Genomic DNA, 16,706 nt, shown 5'->3' on the forward strand with positions numbered 1-16,706 from the left:
GCATGGCAGGGAAGGTGTCATCTCAGCATTCCGTTTTTCTAGTCATTGTCGAAAAGAGTCGAAAGACCACATTAGTGTCAGGACTTGAATCTAGAAGACCAGTAGTATAAATAATTTTAAATTTCGAGAACAAAAATGGAGATTTAGTCCAAAACCATCACTACTCCATTCAAGAGACTCACCTCCCTGACAATGGAGCACGCCACGAGAAAGGACTTTGTTATTAATGTGATAAAAAAAAATGCAACTTTGCTTTGTTGTAAAGCCACCTTCCAATTGTTGGTTGGTGAAGAAGAACAACGAGAACTGTTACAGCCTCAGAGCGGGAACTTAGTTGAAACAAGAGGGCTATAGTCCCCAAACTTTTGTTAAAAAATTAGTAATATTTTTTCAAAACATAAAAAATAGTTGAATTAGCTCAAATATTTTACTATGATTTAAAATACTAAAGTTCTTCAATCTTCATCTCTTGCTTTTATTGCACAATAGGTTTTAGTTTTAAACATTTAAAACATGTTGGATTTGGACTTTATTGAGTGTATTTGCATTTTGAATAAGCAACACTCTTTTTACCTTTGAGTTCAAATATAAAAAATTAGGTATTTTTTATTTATGTAATTTAATATTATTTTATATTTTACTGTTTATTTAATTTAATTTTTATATGATAAAAAATATTAGAATATTCAATAAATATTGATATTGTTGTATTTATATAAATTGATAAAAAAATTCAATAAATATTATAAATTTTAATATTTGTCCTTGTAACTTCTTTTTTACATATTTTATAGGATATATATTCAAATTTTTATATAAAATAATCATAAAAAATCAAAGAATTGATGTATTTTTTAAGAGGAAGGCTACTATTCAAGAAGGAGAATATGTAACTTTTACAATATCAACACATGTAGATAGTTTTTCTACTTTAATGAATCATGAAGAAAGTGAGATACAACCTTCAAAAGTTTGACCTTAATTCTTGATGGTTTCAGTGGCTAAGAGAAGGGGGGTTGAATCTTAGCCCCCTTTTTCGCTTGATAACGCTTGCTGACTTGTCAGACTAATTCTGGAAACTTTTACTCTTTTTATCTCTTCACTGCACACGAGACTTTTTGTTTTGTCTCGTCCCTAGCCACGAGACTTTTTTTTGTCTCGTCACTTGGCACGAGATAATTCTGATTTTTGCTCCTGTGTAGTAGAAAATAGAAATGGAGTAGAAAGGAGAAGAAGATTGCACCCAGATATATCCTGGTTCGGCTGCTAAGTGCAGTGCAACCTACATCCAGTCTCCATCACAAACATGATGGAATTTCACTATAATCATCCAGATTACAAATTGTAAAGTGCTAACCCAACTTACAAGGGGATTCCCACAGAATCATGATACACAACATAGATGAACAAAGGAACTCTAAGACATCTATGGCTTTTTTTTTAATTTTGCACTCTCTGCCTTTTTCTGCTCTATGGCTTTTTCATACAAACCTCACTGTTTGCCTTTTTCCATGAGACTCAAGACATGAAAAAATTAAACAGAAAAATTACAAAACAGAGAACATTGAAGGAAAAGAGAAAACTGTTAGCTCAGGTAGCTCTGAGAACTCTGTGCCTTGCACTCTCAAATTTTCTCCTTGCTTCAAACAGTGGTTATCCACCCTTATTATAGAAATAGAGAATTTTAATGTAGATGTGTTATTCTTCGGAAGGTAGGAGAAAAGATAAAACTATAAAAATAAAAAGAAAGAACAAGGCTTTTTTCAAATAAGCCAATTCATTTGGGACCCTGCGGATCCACTCTTTTTCCTATTGAAAGATCAGCCTTTTGTCTCTGTCTCTGTGTTTTCACATCGACAATTCTTTGCAGATGAATAATCATCTGCTTCCGGAAGAAATCGAAGAATTTCTTGGGAATCCTACAAGAGCCAATCGTTCTTTTTTCTCTGACAGATGGTCAGAACTGCATCTGGGTTCGAATCCGACACCGGTGGGTAGGTAGAGAATACCTAGGGGCGCGAGACAACTCTCTCTAAGGAACTCGGCAGGGGAGCCTCCACTTATTGAAGCCAAAACCGAACCAACTTCTTCCTCCTTCAACAAACAGAACCGGTTCGGCCACATAGAGAGAGAAGAGATAACCATGCAAAACCCAACATGCAATTACCTCTAGTCCTTCCTTGATCATCACTCTTCATCAATCCGGGCACTCCATCCTTGGCTTCCTCTCCAAGATGGATTTCTGGCCCTTGATGCTTCATGATGATGATGACTTCATCTGCTTCAATCTCTGCCTCAACCATCACTTCGCCACTCTACCTACTCCCTGTGGTGGTTGAGCAGAATCAAAGACAAGCCATGCTTCAAGAATCTCACCCAAACTGGCCGAATCTTCATCCTCCATTTTTGGTATGGAGAGGCTAAGATATCATCACCATATCTTACCATATGTGATAAGAATCTCAGCCACTATATTTTTGTGTTTTTCTTACCATCATTAGCTTGATGGTGTTTATGCATGCAACTTCTTCTTTTTTTTTGTAGATGAACATAGCGTCCATAGCTTTCCTGGACAAGGACCGAAGAAGAAACAAGAGAGAGATGAGAGAGAAAAAAAGAATCTGAAGAAAAGCAATTCAAAGTGGTTAAACTAATTAATTGAAAGTAGCTTGCTTTTGCTTCCCTTAGAGTGGCGTGTAGCAATGATGCCTTTAGTCAAATCAATCTTCTCTCACTTGCTTATGTTCCCAATGCTTAAATTAATTTTGAAATCCTTGTAGTGGAATCCGTTGGAAGCAAATAAGGCTTTGTTTTTCTTTGCCTCATGGATTCGGTCAAAGCATGAGGAATTTTCATCTCAAATGGAATTGGGCTTAGTTGCAACAATAATTAAATCAGGCCTATTTAGTAACATTTGCTTTCCTGATGAATTTGATTTCGGATTAAGCATAGGAAACTTTCATCAAAATTAACCATGGACTTGGTTGTAACATCATTGAGCTTGGCCCATCAATATAAAAATTTCAGCCATTTAATATACAACATGCAGCAAGGCTGATTATTGGGCTTTAAACCAGAAACTCATTTTTCGGCCCAACATAGAATCTGCACAACAAAATTATTAATTAAGCAAATATGAATTAAGATCAAATTAATAAGTTTGTAATTAAATATTTTAATAATGTTTGTTCATCATCAAAATTAAATAAGAGTTTTCCAAACTCATCAATCTCCCCCTTGATGACAAACATTATTAAAATTGAAATGGAAAGAAATTTAGAGATTGAGTAAAGAATACTCCCTTTGAATTTGAATTTCTCCCCCTTTCTAAATGTCACATGGCTCCCCCTTAGTGTATGCTATTTTACCAAGGGAAGCACTAACCTGTAACATTTGAATCAAGCTTAAAGTAACAATGTTATTTAGCATATTTATACATGATGCTAAATGCTTGATTTATGAGCAGTTTTAAATTGATAATCAAAACTCATTTGATATCATAAACTGATTTTCTGCTCAAACTTTTTCATACATCTAAAAAATATCCAAATATTTTTCAAACATTTTCCTGTTTAGGATATTAGAGCAAAACAACATGATGGAAAATATTTGAAGAACAAAACAAGGCAGTTTTTATACTTTACACAATTTAAAGGAACTGCCAAAAATAAATTTTCAATCTAACAAGTTTATCAATGATGAATCAACAGCCAGGCATCAAAATAAATCAAACATCATTATAAACCAAATGCCAAATAAACTAATCATGATAAACCAAATGCCAAATGCAGTTTAAACAGCAGTGACCATAGTAAAACAAATGCAATAACAACATGCATTCTTTGAACAAGGGTGATCATGAATTTTCAATTTGAAAATTTCATCCCCTGTTCTCATCCCCTGTTTTTATTTGTTTTCCAATTTCAATTTTGGAAACTAAATTTTCTCCCCCTTTTGTTATCAAAGGGGTACCTACAAGCAGAATTTATTTTATAAAACAAAATATGAAACATATAACCAATATCCAAAATAATCAAGTGTTTAACAGAGTATCACAAGACAAAAGTATTCATATAATCAATCAAAAGTTCAAACAGGAGCCAAATAACACCAGAATTCACATAAGACATCAGATAGATTGTACTCCTAATTCAGAATCGGCATTCTTGTCACCAGCTCCTTCTCCCTTTATGAGTGAAACCTTATTCTCAACATCTTCATTTGTTAGATCAACTTTAAAATATTCAAAGATGCAGGTGAGAAACATTCCATATGGAAGATTAGGCCTTTTTAAACTTTTGACAGATTTCCACATGTGCCTTATCATAAGGTATGCAAATGATATTTGAGATGAAGTAACGAGAGCAAAAAGGACAAGAAAGTCAGACACTGTTACCCGATATCGTGGTCCACTTTATGGCATGAGAACATGAGATATGATATTGTAAAGAAGAATTGTCTTATCTGGACTAAGTTCTTTGAGAGTTGGTGCCGTACCATCCATTTTGGAGAGACCTTCGCAGGTGTGATTTAAAGCCATCTGGTATGTGATCCCAACCCTTAAATCCCATTTCTTAGACATGTATGCTCTTGGTCCTTCTTCTTTGTAGCCTAGAGCCATCCCAATGATTTCAGCATCAAGAGTGATATGAATATTCTTCACATATGAGTGGATTGTGCCATCAATAAGTCTCATGTTGGCGTAGAACTCACGGACTAAACCTGGGTAAACTGGCTTCCAGATGTAAAGCAGAGGAGTCCATTGAATATTATCAAACAGAGAGGAGACATTGATCCCTTTGTTGGAGAATGAGTCTAGGCTAACTAGATAAGTAGCACAGAGATCGCGTTCTTTCAGAACTTCATTGTGGAATGCATGGGAAACACATGAGTCGAACCTAGATGGATCATAGTGAGAGTGTGACGTATGAAACTTTTTCTTGAAATCCCATGACTCCAAACTTGCTGGCTCCTTGGTGTCATTCAAGACAATACCTTTAAGCTTCTGAGTGCTCTTCTCGGGTGTGCCTTTTTTGTTCATGATAATGAGAATGGAAGGGTAGGAGATGAAAGGAGTGAAGGGAACCGAAGTGAGTGAGAGAGGATGAATGAAATAAATGTTGAGTAAAAATAGACTATGAGGAGTTAATGCACAAGGTAGGTGGTTAGTGACTAGGGTGGTTTCCAAGGATTTGAAAAAGTGGTTCCTTGAATCAAGGGATTAGTTTGAAAAAGAAAGATTTGATTTGACATTATCTCTCTTTCAACTAGATATGAAAGGACAACTTTGAGATTTGATTTTAAAAAAAATGAGGAACTAACAAAACGGTCAGAGTGGGGTCAACAGATTTTGTGGGGCCCATAGGAGTTTATTTCTGCGCAGCCTCCCCCTTAATCATAGCTCCTCCATCAAGCATGTATTTTTATCTCGTCTAAACCTACGAGCAAAAGTTGAACAGAATCAGAATTTTAATAATTTTCAACAGAACTTAAATCAGACATTCCCAAACTTTTTCTCAAGGTACAGAATCTGTCTTCACAGAGGGGTTTTGTAAAAATATCAGCAATTTGGTCTTCAGATTTTACAAATTGAATATCAATAGTACCCTTTTGCACATGTTCTCTAATGAAATAATATTTTATCTCAATGTGCTTAGTTCTTGAGTGCAGAACAGAATTTTTTGAAATGCTTATAGCACTCATATTATCACAAAATAAGGGTATACTATTGATTTTTAATTTGTAATCTTCCAATTGTATTTTTAACCAAATTAATTGTGAGCAACATGCAGATGCGGAAACATATTCGACTTCAGCAGTGGATAGAGCCACTGTGGCTTGTTTCTTGCTTGACCACATGTTGAGTGAGCTTCTAAGGAAGCAACACATGCCGGAGGTGCTCCTCCTATCCACTCGATCTCCCGCATAATCTGTATCACAAAACCTACTGCACAAAAGTCATCAGATTTAGGATACCATAATCCATAATTACAAGTTCCCTTAATGTATCTAATGATGCACTTAACAGCCGTAAGGTGGGATTCTTTTGGATGAGATTGAAACCTTGAACATACACCCACACTTTGGACTATATCCGGTCTAGAGGAGGTAAGGTACATAAGTGATCATATCATTCCTCTATACCTTGTTTCATCCACATCTTGGCCATCATCATCCTTTTCAAGTTTAGTATTGGGATGCATAGGAGTGCCCATTGATTTGGAGTTTTCTAGGCCAAACTTTTTGATAAGATCTTTGGCATACTTTTCTTGGTAAATAAAAGTGCCACTAGGAGTTTGTTTAATTTGGAGGCCAAGAAAGAAAGTAAGCTCTCCCATTAAACTCATTTCAAACTCACTAGTCATGAGTTTTCCAAACTATTCACACAAGGAAATGTTGGCCGATCCAAATACAATGTTATCAACATAAACTTGAACTAGGAGCATATCATCATTAGATGCTTTAATAAATAAAGTAGTGTCGGTGGTACCCCTTTGAAATTTATTTTCCAACAAGAAGGCACTAAGCCTTTCATACCAAGCTCTTGGAGCTTGTCTAAGACCATAAAGAGCCTTAGTTAATTTAAAAACATGATTTGGAAACTCTTTATGTTCAAAACCGGGGGGTTGACCACATACACTTCTCTATCAATAAAGCCATTAAGGAAGGCACACTTAACATCCATTTGAAACATTTTGAAACCCTTATGGGCAGCATAGGTAAGAAGCAATCTAATTGCTTCCATTCTAGCTACCGGAGCAAAAGACTCATCAAAATCAATACCCTCTTCTTGATCGTAACCTTGGGCCACTAATCTAGCCTTGTTACGAACAACTTGTCCATCCTCACCAAGTTTATTTTTAAACACCCACTTAGTACCCGTTACCTTCTTATCATCCGGATGAGGTACTAGTGTCCAAACCTCATTTTTGCCAAATTGAGCAAGCTCCTCTTGCATGGCCGTGACCCATGATGGATCTTCAAGAGCTTGTTTGACATTGTTGGGCTCCATTTGTGACAAGAGAGCAAAGTTGCTAGGTTCGGTTTGCCTTTTGGTGGAGGATCTTGTTATTACTCCTTGAGAGGGATCACCAATAATGAAGTCATGAGGATAACCCCTCATGGACTTCCATTCTCTAGGCTTTCGGATAGGTGTAGAGCTTTGATGAGTTTCTGGTGGTCTCACTGTTTCAGTTGCTCGTGCCTGCTCAGGAGACAAATTGGAAAAGTCTCCTTCAATCTGACGAGACAAAACTGGACTGGCAGATTCTTCATTTTGGACAGATTTGAGATTTTCTTTGCTTGTTCCAGCTCCTTCTCTATCTGAATCATTATCTATCATAGTACTGGAAATTAAGTTAGAATCACAAAAAGTAACATGTATGGATTCCTCTATAGTCCTATGCTCTTTGAGATAAATTCTATAAGCCTTGCTTGTGGTGGAATATCCAACAAACATTCCTTCATAGGATTTTGGATCAAACTTTCCAAGATTTTCTTTATTATTAAGCATAAAACATTTGCATCCAAAAACATGAAAGTACTTAAGATTTGGAGGGATTCCTTTCCATAGCTCATAAGGGGTTTTCTTTAACCCTTTTCTAATGATTGTTCTATTCAAAATATAACATGCTGTGTTCACAGCTTCAGCCCACAAAAATTTAGGAATCTCATTCTCACATAGCATAGCCCTAGTCATCTCTTGAAGGCTTCTATTCCTTCTCTCAACCACCCCATTTTGTTGGGGAGTTTTAAGATATGAAAAGTTATGAGAAATTCCTAAATCATCACAAAATTTTTCAAAATCTTGATTCAAATTCCTTTCCATGATCACTTCTCAAATGGGCAATTTTTAAATCCTTTTCATTTTGAATTTTCTTGCAAAGAGTGGAGAAGGCACGAAAGGCATCATTCTTATGAGCAAGGAAAAGTACCCAACCAAATCTAGAGTAACCATCTACCACTACAAGACTATAGTGTCTACCTCCTAAACTTTGAGTTCTAGTAGGACCAAAAAGATCAATATGCAACATTTCTAATGGCCTTTTGGTTGAGATTCCATCTTTTGATTTAAAAGAGGATTTTACTTGCTTGCCCAATTGACATGCATCACAAGTAAGATCCTTATCAAACTTGATGTTTGGAATTTCTCTAACCAAATTCTTTTTAACTAGCTTAGAAATTTGGTACATGCTAGCATGTCCCAACTTTCTATGCCAAAGCCATTTTTCAAATTCAAAAGATGAAAAACATGTTACATTTTCTTCCTTTAAATCCTCAAGAGTTAATCCATACACATTGTTGCATCTCTTGGCTTCAAATAAAATATCCCCAATTTTCTCACAAACAACCAAACAAACAAGCTTCTTAAAAATAACATCAAAACCTAAATCACACAATTGACTAACACTGAGTAAGTTATGTTTCAAACCATTTACAAGAAGCACATCATTTATACAAGATGAAAAATTTTTACCAACTTTCCCAACAGCCACTATTTTTCCTTTTGCATCATCTCCAAAAGTGACAAGCCCTCCATCATATTCATCAAGCTTTATGAAGAAGGTTGTCTTTCCGGTCATATGCCTAGAGCATCCGCTGTCCATATACCACATGTTCTCCTTCCTTTTGGATGCTAGGCACACCTACAAAACAATGCTTAAGAGACCTTAGGTATCTAAATTTTTTGGATTCTTTTACGTTAAACCATCTTCTATGTCCTAAGCCATTGTAATAAAAAACAACTTTACAAACTTTATCACCAATCATTCTTTCACCAAAGAAACATTGAATAGGAAAGTGTCCATTTCGATTGCATAGCCTACAAAATCTTGGTGTTGCTATTTTGTTAAAGTGAGTTGGGTTTTGATACTTTGTATCATTTGAAGATGAAGCAATGTTTTCAAAATGAGTTTTTTCAGATCTATAAAACCCCAACCCAGCTTTATCATAAAGAGGTTTTTGATTAGCCAAGATTTGATTCAAATTTTCACAACTTTGTGTAAACTTGGCTAAGTCTTCCTTAAGTCTTTTAACCTCTTTAAGCAATTCTTCATTTTGCTTAAAACAATCCACATATGCAAGGACCGAATGGTCACTTTCACAGCTTCTAACTTGGGCTCTTAACTGCTTATTCTCTTCAACAAGATCACAAGTAGTTTCTGCCTCTCTCACTTTTTCTTTTAGAAAACTGTTTTCAGCTTGAAGAATGGTGATTTGTTGTTCAAGTTCTTGATTTTCCAGCAGAAAGCATCTTATTTTTTCAGAAAGGTGGTCTATCATAAGATGAAGATCTTCAGTGTCAGGGTTATGAAAGACTACCTGATTTACATGATCTACCATAAGGCACTGTTGTGATTTGGTCTCTGATTCTTCATCATCATCATCTGAGTCATTTTCCAAATCTTCCCATGAAGCCATCAGTCCCTTCTTCTTTCCTTTTCTCGGCTTTTCTTCCTTCTTCAACTTGGGACAATCAGATTTGAAATGCCCCATTTCCTTGCAATTTTAACAGATTACTTTGCTAAGGTCTTTCTTCATCCTCCTTGAACTGCTGCCTTTGCCTTTAAGCTTTGCCATTTTCCTGAATTTTTTTGCAAACAAAACAAACTCATTTTCAGAAGAGTTATCACTGGATTCATCATCCAGAGGGTTAGTCACAGAAGAAAAAGTAACTCCTTTCTTTTTTGAATCCTTTTTTAAATAGGTGTTTTCAAAGGCAAGAAGATTTCCTCTCAAATCATCAAGTGTCATGGAATCTAAGCTACTACTCTCAGAAATAATTAAAGCTTTTGTTTCCCACTCTTTTGTAAGACATCTCAACACTCTTCTCACTAGCACAAATTTTGAATGAGTAATTCTAAGAGCATCTAAGCCAACAATGATGGCATTGAACCGTTCGAACAGTTCATCAATGGACTCTCCTTCCTTCATTGCAAACATTTCATATTCCCTGTTTAACATGTCTGTCCGAGTCTTCTTTACAATGGTAGTTCCTTCATGAGTGATTTGCAACTTGTCCCAGATTTCCTTTGCCGTTGTGCATCGTGATACTCGTCGGTACTCCTCAAAGCTGATAGCACAGTTGAGCAGATTTATTGCCTTGGCATTTAACTCCACCTTCTTCCTATCTTTCTCTGTCCAGCTTGCTTCTGGTTTAAGAGTGACTACTCCTTCAGCACTTGTGGTAGATGGAAATTGAGGACCTTCTAGGATGATCTTCCATAGTCTGTAATCCACTACTTGTACAAATATCTTCATTCTCTCCTTCCAATAAGTATAATTTTTTCCATTGAAAAGAGGAGGTCTGTTGCTTGATTGACCTTCAGTCAGATTGTAGGACACCACATTTGCGCCACTGTTTTCTGCCATGAGGATCTTTACTCCAAGCTGCAAATCTTGATCTCTTTGAGACCAAGCTCTGATACCAATTGATGGTTTCAGTGGCTAAGAGAAGGGGGGTTGAATCTTAGCCCCCTTTTTCGCTTGATAACACTTGCTGACTTGTCAGACTAATTCTGAAAACTTTTACTCTTTTTATCTCTTCACTGAACACGAGACTTTTTGTTTTGTCTCGTCCCTAGCCACGAGACTTTTCTTTTTGTCTCGTCACTTGGCACGAGATAATTCTGGTTTTTGCTCCTGTGTAGTAGAAAACAGAAATGGAGTAGAAAGGAGAAGAAGATTGCACCCAGATATATCCTGGTTCGGCTGCTAAGTGCAGTGCAGCCTACATCCAGTCTCCATCACAAACATGATGGAATTTCACTATAATCAATCAGATTACAAGTTGTAAAGTGCTAACCCAACTTACAAGGGGATTCCCAAAGAATCATGATACACAACATAGATGAACAAAGGAACTCTAAGACATCTATGACTTTTTCTTTTAATTTTGCACTCTCTGCCTTTTTCTGCTCTATGGCTTTTTCATACAAATCTCACTGTTTGTCTTTTTCCATGAGACTCAAGATATGACAAAATTAAACAGAAAAATTACAAAACAGAGAACATTGAAGGAGAAGAGAAAACTGTTAGCTCAGGTAGCTCTGAGAACTATGTGCCTTGCACTCTCAAATTTTCTCCTTGCTTCAAACAGTGGTTGTCCACCCTTATTATAGAAGAGGGGAGCCTCCACTTATTGAAGCCAAAACCGAACCAACTTCTTCCTCCTTCAACAAACAGAACCGGTTCGGCCACATAGAGAGAGAAGAGATAACCATGCAAAACCCAACATGCAATTACCTCTAGTCCTTCCTTGATCATCACTCTTCATCAATCCGGGCACTCCATCCTTGGCTTCCTCTCCAAGATGGATTTCTGGCCCTTGATGCTTCATGATGATGATGACTTCATCTGCTTCAATCTCTGCCTTCAAACATCACTTCGCCACTCTAGCTACTACCTGTGGTGGTTGAGCAGAATCAAAGACAAGCCATGCTTCAAGAATCTCACCCAAGCTGGCCGAATCTTCATCCTCCATTTTTGGTATGGAGAGGCTAAGATATCATCACCATATCTTACCATATGTGATAAGAATCTCAGCCACTATATTTTTGTGTTTTTCTTGCCATCATTAGCTTGATGGTGTTTATGCATGCAACTTCTTCTTTTTCTTTGTAGATGAACATAGCATCCATAGCTTTCCTGGACAAGGACCGAAGAAGAAACAAGAGAGAGATGATAGAGAAAAAAAGAATCTGAAGAAAAGCAATTCAAAGTGGTTAAACTAATTAATTGAAAGTAGCTTGCTTTTGCTTCCCTTAGAGTGGCGTGTAGCAATGATGCCTTTAGTCAAATCAATCTTCTCTCACTTGCTTATGTTCCCAATGCTTAAATTAATTTTGAAATCCTTGTAGTGGAATCCGTTGGAAGCAAATAAGGCTTTGTTTTTCTTTGCCTCATGGATTCGGTCAAAGCATGAGGAATTTTCATCTCAAATGGAATTGGGCTTAGTTGCAACAATAATTAAATCAGGCCCATTTAGTAATATTTGCTTTTCTGATGAATTTGATTTCGGATTAAGCATAGGAAACTTTCATCAAAATTAACCATGGACTTGGTTGTAACATCATTGAGCTTGGCCCATCAATATAAAAATTCAGCCACTTAATATACAACATGCAGCAAGGCTGATTATTGGGCTTTAAACCAGAAACTCATTTTTCGGCCCAACATAAAATCTGCACAACAAAATTATTAATTAAGCAAATATGAATTAAAATCAAATTAATAATTTTGTAATTAAATATTTTAATAATGTTTGTTCATCATCAAAATTAAATAAGAGTTTTCCAAACTCATCAATTCTTTGGAACGAGACCTTGAAAAACGGCTTCAAATTTGGTAATATCACCCAAATCAGAGAGATAAAGTTAGACGAGTTTATTTTAAATGTGGTTCATATAAAAAATATCTTAACAATTATTTTCTATCTGTCCCTCCCAAAATTTTATTTTAAGCTCCGCCACTAGCTACAGGGCACAGAGGGGGAGAGGGTGGTAGCTCCGATTCGGATTCGGAGGGCAAAGACACTGACGAGGGCTCTCTAACATCCATAATCAGCCTCAATTATCTTAAGGGCCGGGTGAGTTCCACCATGAGACTCTTCTGTTTCATGGCACCCATTCTAATCGACCCCTGATGATTTTGATTGATTGGACGAGTACCCACAACTTTGTTAAGAGTTCCGACACAAAGAGGCTGAATGTGCGTCTAGTCTTACCCCTACGCTCCAAGTGATGGTGACTCTATCCACTATGGTGCCAAGTGGTCGAATTTGGCGCTGCCGGTGTAAGGGCATGACTTTGCTGTGGATGCATATGTGCTAGATTTAAAAGGAGCTGATGTGGTCTTAGGATATCATTGGATGATGCAATTGGGGACCATTCAAATCAACTACCTAGAGCTGTTTATGAAATTTGTCATGAGCAAGTGGGTGGTGTTCAAGGGAGAGCGGCTACTGAAAAACTTCTGCGAATTGAGGAAATTGAAAGATAGCAAGGCTATTGCCTCCCTGTTCCAATTAGAGACCCTGAGCCCTAGAGGAGATGATGGGAAAGCAAAAGTTGATGCTGATATGCAACAAGTTTTTGGAAAATTTTCTAACTTCTTTGAGGAACCAAATAAAACAATTAACACCACAACAGGCAATGGACCACTCTATCTTGTTGCCAGGGGCAACACCTATGAGTATTCGACTATACAAGTATCAACACTTCCAGAAGGAAGACATGGAGAGGTTAGTTACTGAGATGATGAAAACTAGGGTTATCTGAGACAGTTAGAGTGCTTTCTCCAGCCCTGTCTTGCTAGTTAAGAAGAAGGATGGTGGATGGAGGTTTTGTGTAGATTATAAGACTCTAAATAACATTATAGTGAAAATACTGGATGAACTACATGATGCAGTGTTCTTTTCAAAACTACTGGTTGAGCTACATGGATGAGTTTTTAATAAGCTGGTAATTATTAATTTAATTATTAACAAATAATATATTACCAGAATTTATTAAAATACACGCAAAAAATCTAATTTATAGCATTAAAGTTATAACAACTTCTAAAGTTTCGCCAATTAAAAGTTTATATTCACTGATAAATAATTACTAGTGAAATTTTTACTGTTTGATTTCGTCTATCACTAAATTCAATAGTAAATAATTTATCAGCAAATTTTTTTATTATTCTACCAATAAATCTGATGGATTTTGTTTGTTGTGTTTAATTCATTGCAATAATCAAATCTTAGGTTCTAGCTAGTTTGGTACACTAACATGTATCATTCATTGGACAAATTAATATGGAAATTCAATTTTAGACAAATTGATCAATGGTCTTTTTTATCAAATCTGAGGTAAGAATGCCGTAAGTTCTCTCAGTAGGGTGATAACTATCCCAGAACACATATTTGGATGCATCTTTGCATATTTTCAATGAGAAAGTGCTACAAAATGGGCCAAGTTCCATACTTGCAATGCCACAGCATGCTCTATCCACGCTCTCAAACCCTGTTCCACAGTCACTTAACCAATTAGTATATGTATAAAATTTCACTAATACCAAAAAAAAAAAAAAAAAAATATGTATAAAATTTCACATAGAATATGAATGTGAAACTTACCAAATTGTTTCTAAAATATTGTTTATATATGTATGTATATGTATAGAAAACTGACCAAATTGATTGGGGTGTTGAATGAGCATATTGAGTGAGTTATGGACATCAAGGTATACAATTCTGGAACCAGAGAGGGTCTTCTTGAGAGCCATAAGTGATTGATTGAGCATGGTATTGTAGACTTGTGCAGCCTTTGTTACTGGTTCCACACAATTCCTTTTTATGCCTCCTCTCACTGTCCTTTGCATTGGGATGCATCCTAATGCTGATAAGCTCACTGTTCCAATCCTTCTTGCTCCCAATCGATATAGTTCCTTTTATTCATTCAATTCATCATCATCATCATATAATATTTGTTTGCATCTAACAATTCAACTTTTTCAATAGTTAAATGACTAATTATGGTAAAGTAGTGTTATTGATAAAGGAACATCAGACATATTATATATGTTCCTTGTATTGAATTAAGGTGGAAACTCAGGTGCAGTCGACTTCACGTGAAGTTGATACTGAGAATCGTTAGATGATTTAATTGATTTGACTAAATTTTTATCTAACGGCTCTCAGATATCAACTTCACGTGAAGTCGACTTCATCTGAATTTTCACCTTAAATTGAACAATTAAATGACTGATTAATCCGATTAAACCAATAGTCTATCTAATCATAATCATAATAATATCACACACAATTCAATACTACTTGATTTGTATTACCCTTTGGGTTTGCATTTTAAGAAGTACAATATCTTCTAATATCACTTAACTTTAGGCCTAGGGGAGTTAAAAGAAAGAACCACTAAATATTTTCTAGCATTATTCTTGCATTTGAAAATTTTAGGCCAAATTAAAACTACAAACCACTAATTTCATAAGTGAGAATAAAACTCTTATCTTATTTAACCAACCATTCAAGCTATAAGTATTATTCAAATAAAGGTCTTCTAATATTCAATTGCATATATAGTAATTAAGTATTTACATACCAATATAAATCTTGTTGTTAATCTGATAAGCCTTCTTGTATATTGTTTGACATTGTAATGGACTTTCCTATATGGTGTGAGAAAATATGTTCCTGCAATATCATTGCTTCCCATGCTGATGAGAACTATGCTCTTTTCAAGAATGTAAGCTGTTCTTTCTTCTCCCACAGCACCCTTAAGTTTTCCAATGTATTCTTTGAACATCTCTAATTGATCCTCTGTTGACAACACTGACTGATATATATATAATAATATCATAATAGAAAAGAAAATTGTTAGAGGATCTTGCAACACATACATAGGTTTAAGAGTAATTAAGGTTTTGAACGAGTTATTATAGTTTAAAAATTTATAATCAAATTTACTATATATGGTAAATAAATTTTAAATTCATATATATATATATATATAAAATTTAAGATTTTATTATTCTTTTAGCTCTTATAATTTTATTAAATTTATAATTAGGTTCTTATAAATCTTTTTAATTAGATTTTTACGTTGCTTTTAATTTTGTAATTAGGTATTTATTAGTGTAAAAATTATTAGAATTAACAGAATATTTTTTGAAAAATTGAATGCACTCATAGTTAAAAACTTAATTAGATATTTGATCACATATCTTTTGAAAGAAATATTTCGTTAATTTTAATATTTTTAACACAAAAATAATCCAATTACAAAATTAAAAATTATGTAAAGATTTAATTGAAAAAAAAGTATAAAGACTTAATTATAAATTTGATTGAAAATATAGAGACCAACCAAATAATTAAACTATAATTTAAATATTTCGAGTTAACTAAGTGTTTATATTTTATGATACTTTTTCAACTATGATCTTAGAGACAATAATGGAGGAGTAAAATGAAGATTACAGCTAGTTCAACTGTGAGAGGATCATATCCTGAACCAGCAGAGGCAAAGCTCACCCCACTTACGAGATCTTCAATCTCCAAATCTGGATCAAGATAAGGTGGCAAGGAATCCTTAATTCCAAGTATTTCAACTGAAAAAAAAAATCCAAATCTGTTAGTACAAATTTTTTTCTATTTGTGAGAATTCATAATAAGTATTTTATCAAAATGACAAATATTACCAATAGAATTATTCTGAAGAGTAAGACACGAATAAAAATAGTCTACTAAAATGTACTATTATTACTATAAAATCATATCAAAATCCTTTTATGGTGATATGAAATATAACCCTTTTTTTATTATTAGTAAATCATCAATAGTGAAAATGACAAATAAATACTATGTATTAAAAAGAAGAATAATTATTTTTCATGTGATACAGATATATAGTGAATATTTGTTAACAATTACCATAAAAATCTGAAGGAATTCTGCCATTGCAAAACCTTCCGGTGGATTCTTCTCCAAAGAAATCTCTGCCGTAAGGTTTAAAATTGGACCTCAAAGCTGTTAGAATATAATTGTTGTTGCCAGTATCCAAGATTGAATCACCAAAAGCTATAACAGCGGGAAATGAATAGTTCATATATGTAGGTTGTTGTGACGATTTGGCTACTGTCACAACAAATAATAAATACAACAAAACTAGAAGAGGAGAAACATAATTGAAGGTTGAAAGCTTCAT

General features: G+C 34.9%; 1 protein-coding gene across 1 annotated transcript; it reads right to left on the bottom strand.

The window, feature by feature from the left end:
- Positions 1 to 13,812: 13,812 nt before the first annotated feature.
- LOC107478114 (GDSL esterase/lipase At1g20120-like) lies at positions 13,813 to 16,706 on the bottom strand. The gene is made up of 5 exons (XM_016098256.3): positions 16,433 to 16,706; positions 15,980 to 16,110; positions 15,102 to 15,335; positions 14,175 to 14,430; positions 13,813 to 14,006 (listed from the first exon to the last, which is right to left on the bottom strand). Exons 1-5 carry the CDS (start codon positions 16,704 to 16,706, stop codon positions 13,813 to 13,815), a joined length of 1,089 nt encoding a protein of 362 aa, XP_015953742.1.

This window comes from Arachis duranensis, unplaced genomic scaffold (assembly GCF_000817695.3).
Source record: "Arachis duranensis cultivar V14167 unplaced genomic scaffold, aradu.V14167.gnm2.J7QH unplaced_Scaffold_165934, whole genome shotgun sequence".
In the NCBI taxonomy this organism is placed as follows: domain Eukaryota; kingdom Viridiplantae; phylum Streptophyta; class Magnoliopsida; order Fabales; family Fabaceae; genus Arachis; species Arachis duranensis.